Source organism: Mesoplodon bidens (genome assembly GCF_964165515.1).
Source record: "Mesoplodon bidens genome assembly, chromosome: 1".
Classification (NCBI taxonomy): Eukaryota; Metazoa; Chordata; class Mammalia; order Artiodactyla; family Ziphiidae; genus Mesoplodon; species Mesoplodon bidens.
The window spans coordinates 148,069,486-148,081,944 of record NC_138176.1 but is presented as its reverse complement, the minus strand read 5'-3'; the positions used below and the strand labels follow the sequence as shown (position 1 = coordinate 148,081,944).

At 37.2% G+C, this 12,459-nt stretch overlaps 1 protein-coding gene across 1 annotated transcript in view; it reads left to right on the top strand.

Moving 5' to 3' along the window:
* Positions 1-12,459, top strand: part of UBE2K (ubiquitin conjugating enzyme E2 K) — a 70,875-nt gene that overhangs the window by 46,586 nt on the left and 11,830 nt on the right. The window contains exon 4 of the mRNA XM_081237365.1: positions 739-821. Coding sequence (XP_081093491.1) covers positions 739-821 — 83 coding nt within the window. The remainder of the gene's footprint in view (positions 1-738; positions 822-12,459) is intronic.

Below are 12,459 nucleotides of genomic sequence, written 5' to 3'. Positions count from 1 at the left end.
AAGAGCTCATAAGTAAGAGCTGATGAAGTAGATTTCATGTCAAGGTGATGTGATAGAGTTAGCATTTTCACATTGTTGATTCCTTATTCTTTCATGCTTAAATAAGTACACTCAGAATCTGAAATTAGATTGTGTGAGTTTGTGTCTTCTGTTGCAAAGTACTTACTTGATACTGGGTAAATTTCTTAAACTCTAAGCCTCAGTGCCTGGCAAATAATAGTAGGCCTTTAAATATTTGTCAGAAAATTTTTAAATGTATTTAAGAAAAAAAGTGCTACAAGAAAATCAGGAGTAATCTTATAGTCACTTTCTGCTTCTGTTCCCATGTACTGATTTTGCTTACTTTTTCCTTCAAACCTATTCTACACCCTTCACTCCAGAAAAATTGCCATTTACTATCTATATTTTGATTTTCTGTACTACTTTATCTACCTGAATGGATCTTAGTCCATGTTAAATTTCTCATAGCATCTAACACTATGCTAGGTAATTTATAAACACCTAGTTAATTGTTGGGTTTCTTTGAGCATTTATTAAAAGGTTTAAAAAGAATGTATGTCATTGATAGCATTCGGCTCACTGAATGCTTTGTCTCCTACACCCTTCCCTTCACTTAGGCAAAATGATGTAAGTTTGAGCGTTTTTTTTAGCTCGAGGATTTCATTTTCTTATAGTACTACTTAAACTATATATGTTTTACTTCTGTACTTTAAAACTCAAATGTGCTTTATATTCTAGGTCCGGTTTATCACTAAAATATGGCATCCTAATATTAGTTCCGTCACAGGGGCTATTTGTTTGGATATCCTGAAAGATCAATGGTAAGAAATTTTGAATTCACCTTCAACGCTCTCTCATACGAATTCTAAGACTGTTTAGAGTGTTAAATGTGTACTTGCCTCAAAACATAAGCATATATTATACTTTTATTTGGCAATAATTTTAAAACTAGATGAAGTCTCTTAAGTATATAAGAGAAAATATGTTACAGTTGAAATTGGAATCTGTATTTAAATAGTGATTAGGTAATGTCAGATGCTAGCTTTCCATCTTGAAAAACCTTGGATTTTATTTGTTGTTTTGGTAAATTTGATTTTTTGCTATCTCAGGAAGATATTTGTGAAAGACTAAAATAATTTAAGTATTGTAGTAATCAGCTCTGACTTGGATGGAATGTAGACAACAAAAATGTTAAAAGTTGTATTAATTGAGTGCGATTAAGGTTCTAAGATTCTAAGAAGTACCTTTGTAGGTGGTATCGTCATTTGTACAGTGCTTTCACATGTTTTGTCTGATTTTATCTTAGCAGTATACTGTTTAACTACTAGGTTAAAATCGTGGCTCTGCCATTTACTCATTTTTGTGGTCTTGAGTAAATTACCTGGTCTTTTGCCTTCGTTTCCTTATTGGAAAAAATTGGGGGTTAATACCTATTTCATAGGGCTGTTGAGAAGAGTAAATGAGTTGTCTTATGTATTTCTCTTAGATTAGAGCCTGGCATATTCTAACAGTATGGATTGAACAACCAGGACAAGAGATATAAAAAGACGTTGGGGTGGAAGAAAACAATAAGTTATGTGTTTGATTTGTTAAAAAAGGGAAAGAAATGAACCTGAATAAGCTGAAACAGGATGACAACATTTAGCATATGGGTCACTTGGTATATTTATTTATTTTATCCAATATTTAGTAATTGGATAAGCAGACAAGAGTTGCTGGTTTTGTTTTGTTTTTCCATTCTAATAGCACACCTGAGTAAAGCCTCTCCCTCAGTAGATCATCTCTTGGGATCCAGTTTCTTGATCTGTATTCCATACTGTTAAACATTGAACATTGTGGACTAGACCTAACTTTATCTTCTGTCATTGTTTTGATTTGTGACTTCACAATTTATTGAATTTCTGTGGCTCCATGTTTTTATCTATAAAGTCATCTCGAAGACCCTTTATAGCTCTGTTGTTCAGTGATATTAATGAAAATTTGCCGTATTAGAGACATTGTCCTTTTTTTCACTTGGTTTCTAGCACATCAGTTCTTCTGTTCTCCCCTTCCTTTTCCCACTCCTAGACTTCTCAACTAGTTCCTCCCTCATCTCCTGGAGCTTTGTACCTGAGAATACCTCAGGGCTAAGTCTGCTTTTTTCCATCTATACTCATTTCCTTGGTGAGCTCATCTGATTTCATAACTTCACCGTTGATATACTAGCAACTCACATTTTCTGAACTCTAGACTCACGTCCTGCTGCCTGTTTAACATCTATACTTGAATATGTAATAGACATCTCAAACTTAAACATGTTGGAAACTGAACTATTTCCCCAGCCCAAAACTTACTTCTTCCCCATGTAAGTTTTGGCAGCTACATCCTTGCAGTTGCTAAGGCCAAAACTTCATCGTGATGCTTGTTTCTTCTTTCTCTGGTACCTTTATACCAGAGAAATCTGCAAATCCTGTTGTAGAAACCGCCAACATTTTAGCAGCAGTTCATTACTACTACCTTGGTCCAAAGTTGCATTGCCTCTTGCCTGGACGGTTACAGTAGCCTGTCCTTCTGCTTCTGACTTTACTCAGGCTATTCTCAGCAGACGGAGTGAAACCTCCACCCCTTTGAAAACAAAACTCCACACTAAAATTTTCCACTGTCTTTTCTTTTTGCTCAGAGTTAAACCAGCAGTACTACCACTTCTGATTATCTTCCTATAAATAGTCGAAAGATTATGGTGTATATAGAGAACTTGAAATTTTGTATCAGAACACTTTTTATCAGCTATTCCCATTTCCTAAGGCAGGTCAAATAGCTGAATTTAGTCTTTTCATATCTATATCATTGAAATAATAAAAGATACCAGAGACATCAGATAAAATAGGTGAGATTGGATATCCATGGGTTTGTCAGCACCCCCCCTCCCTTTGATTGAAGTAAATTGACATTCAGTGGATATCTAAATGTCAATGTTTAGGCTAATTTGGAACAGTTATCTTAGAAAACAGTTTGTTAACCTTGGTCTTTATTAATACATGTGGATGGTGATTTACCTTTAATATTTAACAACTTATGTTAGTATGGGTTATTTCTTAACTTTGTAACTTACCCTGTGTGGAAACCATCTTCTGATGTTTTTCTGCGACACCTCTTATGACTAAAGGTGTCTGTTTACCTGGGGAAGAAAATGACAACACATAAAAATTGCACTCATTGATACTGCTCTTCCAAAAGACACGAACAGGCATTAAGAGAATATCTGTATGGTTGATAAGCTGCGCTCAGCACCATTAGTCATCAGGGAAATGCAAATTCAAATCACAGTTAGGTACCACTACACACTTGTAAATGGTTGGTTCTCATGCATTGCTGGTAAGAATGTGGTTCAGCCACTCAACCAGCAGTATCTGCCAAAGCTAAATTAAGTATACACCTTCACTATGGCACAGCAGTTCTACTCCTAGGTATATATCCAAGAGAAATCCGAGAGAAATGAGTGCATATGTCCACCAAAAGACTTGTACAAGAATATTCATAGCAAATTTATTCAAACTGCAAGTCACCCAAATGTCTATAAACAAGAGAATGGATATATAATGCTATAATCATGCAATGGAACACTACATAGCAGTAAAAAAAAAAAAAAGCATGTTGACACAAACAACATGGATGATTCTCATAGACATGTTGAGTGGCAACACCAGACACAAAGGAGTACATACTGTATGATTTCATTTTATGAAATTCAACACGAGTCACAGCAAATTTTGTGTGATAGAAACTAGGACAGTGGTGGGTAGGTAGGGTCGTGAATAACAGGGGCAAGAGTGAGGCTTTCTGAGTGCTGGAAGTACTATGTATTTTGATCTAGATGGTGGTTACCATGGGTGTGTACATGTATAAAAATTCATCTAGCTGTCAAGCATTTTACTCTGATTATACCTTAACAAAAAAATATGACAGAAAAGCTGCTGTTATTTTTAAGTAGCATTCAGTGTTTCGAATGAACATAGATTTATTTATTAATGGTTTTCTGGAAGATCCTTAACAGACAAGTTAGTCAGCAATACACACAATTCAGTGCTTACTCTACATATTAAAGGCCCCACCTAGTCCATATGAATGAATATTAGCCATATTAACTGTGCTTACTGATTTTTGAGATCTGAGCAAAATTAATTTACTGAAGATAGATTTATAAAGTACTCACTTATTTGTATCCACTGATTAATTAAAATTAGCTAACACATTTTGAAATTTCATACTTCAGATTGCCTGTTAGGATTTGTTTTTAATAGATTTATGCTAATTTTACACATTAAATGCTAAAAATATTAATGTAGTATGAATTTAATCAGTAGTTTGTGAAAAGCAAAATAAATGGAATAGAATGTTGTATTTTTGTTTATATATTTTTTCACATTACCAAGTTTAGATTTTAAAATTTATGTAGAGCAGTCAAAAAATGTACACATTTCTTTATACCATCAAAGATGTTATAGTTTCTATAGTATTTAGGGCCAAAAGAATAAGTTTTATTTTAATGTTAATTTTATTACAGCTAATTATGAAAACATTGTCATTGTTTGCCATTGATCTTGTGTTCAGCTTTTAAAAACTTTTCATTTAGGTTTCTTTTTAGCTAATTAATTCTTAATGGTTTATGAATACCTCCCTTGCATTTATTATGAAAGTTTTCAAACATACAGAAGACTTAAAACTGCTCATTGAGATTGTTACAAATTGAATCTAAAGTTACAGCTCTAGATTTTTCCTTCAGTTTTGAGAATAAACTGTCCCTTTGCATTCCCACCAACAATGCACAGGATTCCAATTACTCCACATCCTTGCCACTGCTATCTTCTGTTTTTTTGACAGTAGCTGTCCTAATGGATGTGAGGTGGTATCTCATTGTTACATTTACATTTTCCTAATGATTAATGATGTTAAGCATCTTTTCATGTGCTTATCGGCTATTGGTATATCATCTTTGGAGAAATGCTTGTTTAAGTCCTTTCTTGGTCAGGTTTGTTTTTTGTTCTTGAGTTGAAGGAGTTCTTTATATATTTCAGATATTAACTCCCTTGTCAGATCTATGATTTGTAAATATTTTCTCCCCATTCTGTGACTGTATTCTATTCTTTCCCTCTATTGACTTTCACTCTATTGACTGTATTCTCTGCCTAGGAAGATTTAAAAAAAATTTTTTTTTTCTTTGCACAGGAGTTTTTAATTTTGATGTAGTTATAGACCAGTTTCTCTATTTTTTCTTTCGTTGCCTGTGCTTTTGCATTTGGTCAACTGCCGTGTCGTGGACCTTTCACCCTATGTTTTCTACTAAGAGTTTTATAATAAGTTTAGTCTTGAGAACTCCCTAGAGGTCCAGTGGTTAGAACTCTGCGCTTTCACTGCTGGGACCCTGGTTGGAGAAATAAGATCCCACAAGCCATGTGGCGCAGCCCCCCTGCAAAAAATTAGTCTTACGTTTAGGTCTTTGATCCATTTTGAGTTAATTTTTTTTTCTGATTTTTTTAAAAATTGAAGAATAGTTAATTTACAATGTAGTGTTAGTTTCAAATGTACAGCAAAGTGATTCCGTTATACATATATGTATATATTCTTTTTCTGATTCTTTTCCATTAAAAGTTATTACAAGATACTGAGTATAGTTCCCTGTGTTGAGTTAATTTTTATATAGGGTATAAGGCATGGCAAAGGTCCAGCTTCACTCTTCTGAGAGCTCATTAAGTTGTTGGGTTTTTTTCTATCATAGTAGCTTTATTTATTTATTTATTTTAACATCTTTATTGGAGTATAATTTCTTTACACAATGGTGTGTTAGTTTCTGCTTTATAACAGAGTGAATCAGCTGTACATATACATATATCCCCATATCTCCTCCCTCTTGCGTCTCCCTCCCACCCTCCCTATCCCACCCCTCTAGGTGGTCACAAAGCAGTGAGCTGATCTCCCTGTGCTATGTGGCTGCTTTGCACTAGCTATCTATTTTATTTTATTTATTTATTTACTTTTTAATTTATTGGAGTATAGTTGATTTACAATGTTGTGTTTCAGGTGTACAGCAAACTGAATCCGTTATAGATATACATGTATCCAACATTTTTGGCAAATTAAAAAAAATGATAATGTTAGGAGAAATTGGGGGCTTCCTCCTTTTTCTTTTTTTCTTTTTTTTTTTTTACTGATGAAGAAGAATATTATTTTCTTGTGCCAATGCTCTTCTCTCTTCTAAAAATTTTTTTAAATTTAATTTTATTTTTCTATACAGCAGGTTCTTATTAGTCATCAAATTTATACACATCAGTGTATACATGTCAATCCCAATCGCCCAATTCATCACACCACCATCCCCATCCCGCCACGGCTTCCTGCCTTTGGTGTCCATACGATTGTTCTCTACATCTGTGTCTCAACTTCTGCCCTGCAAACCGGTTCATCTGTACTGTTTTTCTAGGTTCCACATACATGCGTTAATATACGATATCTGTTTTTCTCTTTCTGACTTCACTCCGTATGACAGTCTCTAGATCCACCCACGTCTCAACAAATGACCCAATTTCGTTCCTTTTTCTGGCTGAGTAATATTCCATTGTATATATGTACCACATCTTCCTTATCCATTCGTGTGTCGATGGGCATTTAGGTTGCTTCCGTGACCTGGCTATTGTAAATAGTGCTGCAATGAACATTGGGATTCATGTGTCTTTTTGAATTATGGTTGTCCTAGGGTATATGCCCAGTAATGGGATTGCTGGATCCATATGGTAATTCTATTTTTAGTTTTTTAAGGAACCTCCATACTGTTCTCCATAATGGCTGTATCAATTTACATTCCCACCAACAGTGCAAGAGGGTTTCCTTTTCTCCACACTCTTTCCAGCATTTGTTTGTAGATTTTCTGAGAATGCCCATTCTGACTGGTGTGACGTGATACCTTGTTGTAGTTTTGATTTGCATTTCTCTAATAATTAGTGATGTTGAGCAGCTTTTCATGTGCTTCTTGGCCATCTGTAGGTCTTCTTTGGAGAAATGTCTATTTAGGTTTTCTGCCCATTTTTGGATTGGGTTGTTTGTTTCTTTAATATTGAGCTGCATGAGCTGTTTATATATTTTGGAGATGAATCCTTTGTCCGTTGATTCGTTTGCAAATATTTTCTCCCATTCTGAGGGTTGTCTTTTCGTCTTGTTTATGGTTTCCTTTGCTGTGCAAACGCTTTTAAGTTTCATTAGGTCCCATTTGTTTATTTTTGTTTTTATTTCCATTACTCTAGGAGGTGGATTAAAAAAGATCTTGCTGTGATTCATGTCAAAGAGTGTTCTTCCTATATGTTTTCCTCTAACAATTTTATAGTGCCCGGTCTTACATTTAGGTCTCAAATCCATTTTGAGTTTATTTTTGTGTATGGTGTGTGGGAGTGTTCTAATTTCATTTTTTTACATGTAGCTGTCCAGTTTTCCTGGCACCACTTACTGAAGAGACTGTCTTTTCTCCATTGTATATCCTTGCCTCCTTTGTCATAGATTAGTTGACCGTAGGTGCATGGGTTTATCTCTGGGCTTTCTATCTTGTTCCATTGATCTTTGTTTCTGTTTTTGTGCCAGTACCATATTGTCTTGATTACTATAGCTTTGTAGTATAGTCTGAAGTCAGGGAGTCTGATTCCTACCGCTCCGTTTTTTTCCCTTGACTGCTTTGGCTATTCGGGGTCTTTTATGCCTCCATACATATTTTAAGATTTTTGTTCTAGTTCAGTAAAAAATGCCATTGGTAATTTGATAGGGACTGCATTGAATCTGTAGATTGCTTTGGGTAGTATAGTCATTTTCACAATATTGATTCTTCCAGTCCAAGAACATGGTATATCCATCTGTTGGTATCATCTTTAATTTCTTTCGTCAGTGTCTTATAGTTTTCTGCATACAGGTCTTTTGTCTCCCTAGGTAGGTTTATTCCTAGGTATTTTATTCTTTTTGTTGCAGTGGTTAATGGGAGTGTTTCCTTAATTTCTCTTTCAGATTTTTCATCATTAGTGTATAGGAATGCAAGAGATTTCTGTGCATTAATTTTGTATCCTGCAACTTTACCAGATTCATTGATTATCTCTAGTAGTTTTCTGGTGGCATCTTCAGGATTCTCTATGTATAGTATCATGTCATCTGCAAACAGTGACAGTTTTACTTCTTCTTTTCCAATTTGTATTCCTTTTATTTCTTTTTCTTTTCTGATTGCCATGGCTAGGGCTTCCAAAACTATGTTTATTAACAGTGGTGAGTGTGGACATCCTTGTCTTGTTCCTGATCTTAGAGGAAATGCTTTCAGTTTTTCACCATTGAGAATGATGTTTGCTGTGGGTTTATCGTATATGGCCTTTATTATGTTGAGGTAGGTTCCATCTGTGCCCACTTTCTGGAGAGTTTTTATCATAATGGGTGTTGATTTTTTTGTTTTGTTTTGTTTTGTTTTTGCGTTACGTGGGCCTCTCACTTTTGTGGCCTCTCCCGTTGCGGAGCACAGGCTCTGGACGCGCGGGCTCAGCAGCCGTGGCTCACAGGCCCAGCTGCTCCACGGCATGTGGGATCCTCCCGGACCAGGGCACGAACCCGTGTGCCCTGCATCGGCAGGCAGACTGTCAACAACTGCGCCACCAGGGAAGCCCAGGTGTTGAATTTTGTCAAAAGCTTTTTCTGCATTTATTGAGATGATCATATGGTTTTTCTCCTTCAATTTGTTAATACGGTGTATCACATTGATTGATTTGCATATATTGAAGAATCCGTGCATCCCTGGGATAAATCCCACTTGATCATGGTGTATGATCCTTTTAATCTGTTGTTGGATTCTGTTTGCTAGTATTTTGTTGAGGATTTTTGCATCTATATTCATCAGTGCTATTGGTCTGTAATTTCCTTTTTTTGTAGTATCTTTGGTTTTGGTATCAGGGTGACGGTGGCCTCATAGAATGAGTTTGGGAGTGTTCCTTCCTCCGCAATTTTTTGGAAGTGTTTGAGAAGGATGGGTGTTGGCTCTGCTCTAAATGTTTGATAGAATTCACCTGTGAAGCCATCTAGTCCTGGACTTCCGTTTGTTGGAAGATTTTTTTTTTTGCTATATGCGGGCCTCTCACTGCTATGGCCTCTCCCGTTGCGGAGCCCAGGCTCCGGACGCGCAGGCTCAGCGGCCATGGCTCACGGGCCTAGCTGCTCCACGGCGTGTGGGATCTTCCCGGACCGGGGCACAAACCTGTGTCCCCTGCATCGGCAGGTGGACTCTCAACCACTGCACCACCAGGGGAGCCCTGTTGGAAGATTTTTAATCACAGTTTCAGTTTCATTACTTGTGATTGGTCTGTTCATATTTTCTGTTTCTTCATGGTTCAGTCTTGGAAGGTTATACCTTTCTAAGAATTAGTCCATTTCTTCCAGGTTGTCCATTTTATTGGCACAGAGTTGCTTGTAGTAGTCTTTTAGGATGCTTTGTATTTCTGCGGTGTCTGTTGTAACTTCTCCTTTTTCATTCCTAATTTTATTGATTTGAGTCCTCTTCCTCTTTTTCTTGATGAGTCTGGCTAATGGTTTGTCAATTTTGTTTATCTTCTCAAAGAGCCAGCTTTTAGTTTTATTGATCTTTGCTGTCGTTTTCTTTGTTTCTATTTTATTTATTTCTGCTCTGATCTTTACGATTTTTCTTCTGCTAACTTTGGGTTTTGTTTGTTATTCTTTCTCTAGTTCCTTGAGGTGTAAGGTTAGATTGTTTATTTGAGATTTTTCTTGTTTCTTGAGGTAGGCTTGTATAGCTATAAACTTCCCTCTTAGAACTGCTTTTGCTGCATCCCATAGATTTTGGATCATCGTGTCTTCGTTGTCATTTGTCTCTAGGTACTTTTGATTTCCTCTTTTGATGTCTTCAGTGATCTCTTGGTTATTTAGTAACGTATTGTTTAGCCTCCATGTGTTTGTGTTTTTTTTTTACGGTTTTTTCCTTGTAATTCATTTCTACTCTCAGAGCGTTGTGGTCAGAAAAGATGGTTGATATGATTTCAATTTCTTAAATTTACTGAAGTTTGATTTGTGACCCAAGATGTGGTCTATCCTGGAGAATGTTCCATGTGCACTTGAGAAGAAAGTGTAATCTGCTGTTCTTTGGTGGCATGTCCTATAAATATCAATTAAATGTATCTGGTTTATTGTGTTATTTAAAGCTTGTGTTTCCATATTAATTTTCTGTTTGGATGATCTGTCCATTGGTGTAAGTGAGGTGTTGAAGTCCCCTACTATTGTGTTACTGTCAATTTCCTCTTTTATAGCTGTTAGCAATTGCGTTATGTATCGAGGTGCTCATGTTGGGTGCATATATATTTGTAATTGTTATATCTTCTTGGATTGATCCCTTGATCATTATGTAGTGTCCTTCCTTGTCTCTTGTAACATTCTTTATTTTAAAGTGTATTTTATCTGATATGAGTATTGCTACTCCAGCTTTCTTCTGATTTCCATTTGCATGGAATATGTTTTTCCATCCCCTCACTTTCAGTCTGAATGTGTCCCTAGGTCTGAAGTGGGTCTCTTGTAGATAGCGTATATATTGGTCTTGTTTTTGTATCCATTCAGGAAGCCTGTTGTCTTTTGGTTGGAGCATTTAATCCATTCACGTTTAAGGTAATTATTGATATGTATGTTCCTATGACCATTTTCTTAATTGTTTTGGGTTTGTTTTTGTAGGTCCTTTTCTTTTGTGTTTCCCATTTAGAGAAGTTCCTTTAGCATTTGTTGTAGAGCTGGTCTGGTGGTGCTGAATTCTCATAGCTTTTGCTTGTCTGTAAAGCTTTTGTGATTTCTCCATCGAATCTGAATGAGATCCTTGCTGGGTAGAGTAATCTTGGTTTTAGGTTCTTCCCTTTCATCACTTTAAGTATATCATGACAGTCCCTTCTTGCTTGTATTGTTTCTGCTGAGAAATCAGCTGTTAACCTTATGGGAGTTCCCTTGTATGTTATTTGTCATTTTTCCCTTGCTGCTTTCAGTAATTTTTCTTTGTCTTTAATTTTTGCCAGTTTACTTAATATGTGTCTTGGAGTGTTTCTCCATTGGTTTATCCTGTATGGGACTCTCTGTGCTTCCTGGACTTGGCTGGCTATTTTCTTTTCTATGTTAGGGAAGTTTTCGACTATAATTTCTTCAGATATTTTCTCTGGTCCTTTCTCTCTCTCTTCTCTTTCTGGGACACCTATAATGCAAATGTTGTTGTGTTTAATGTTATCCCCGAGATCTCTTAGGCTGTCTTCATTCCTTTCCTTTTTTTTTTCTTTATTCTGTTGCACAGCAGTGAATTCTACCATTCTGTCTTCCAGGTCACTTATCCGTTCTTCTGCCTGTTATTCTGCTATTGATTCCTTCTTATGTAGTTTTCATCAGTTATTTTATTGTTCATCTCTGTTTGTTTGTTCTTTAATTCTTCTGGGTGTTTGTTCTTTAATTCTTCTAGGTCTTTGTTAAACATTTCTTGCATCTTCTCGATCTTTGCCTCCATTCTTTTTCTGAGATCCTGTATGATCTTCACTATCATTATTTTGAATTCTCTTTCTGGAAGGTTGCCTACCTCCACTTCATTTAGTTGTTTTTCTGGGGTTTTATCTTGTTCCTTCATCTGATACATAGCCCTTTTCATCTTGTCTATCTTTCTGTGAATGTGTTTTTTGTTCCACAGGCTGCAGGATTGTAGTTCTTCTTGCTTCTGCTGTCTGCCCTCTGGTGGGTGAGGCTATCTAAGAGGCTTGTGCAAGTTTCCTGATGGGAGGGACTGGTGGTCGGTAGAGCTGACTGTTGCTCTGGTGGGCAGAGCTCAGTAAAAGTTTAATCCCTTTGACTGCTGATGGGTGGGGCTGGGTTCCTTCCCTGCTGGTGTTTGGCCTGAGGTGACCCAACACAGGAGCCTACCCGGGGTCTTTGGTGGGGCTAATGGCGGACTCTGGGAGGGCTCAGGCCAAGGAGTGCTTCCCAGAACTTATGCTGCCAGTGTCCTTGTCCCCATGGTTAGCCACAGCCACCACCCTCCCCCCCCCACCTCTGTAGGAGACTCTCCAGCACTAGCAGGTAGGTCTGGTTCAGTCTCCCCTGGGGTCACTGCTTCCCCTGGGTCCTGATGCACACAGTACTTTGTGTGTGCCCTCCAAGGTGGAGTCACTCTTCCCCCAGTCCTGTCGAAGTCCTGCAATCAAATCCCACTAGCCTTCAAAGTCTGATTCTCTAGGAATTCCTCCTCCCATTGCTGGACCCCCAGGTTTGGAAGCCTGACGTGGGGCTCAGAACCTTCACTCCAGTAGGTGGACTTCTGTGGTATAAGTTTTCTCCAGTCTGTGAGTCACCCACCCTCCAGTTACGGGATTTGATTTTACTGTGCTTGCGCCCCTCCTACCATCTCTTTGTGGCTTCTCCTTTGTCTTTAGATGTGGGGTATCT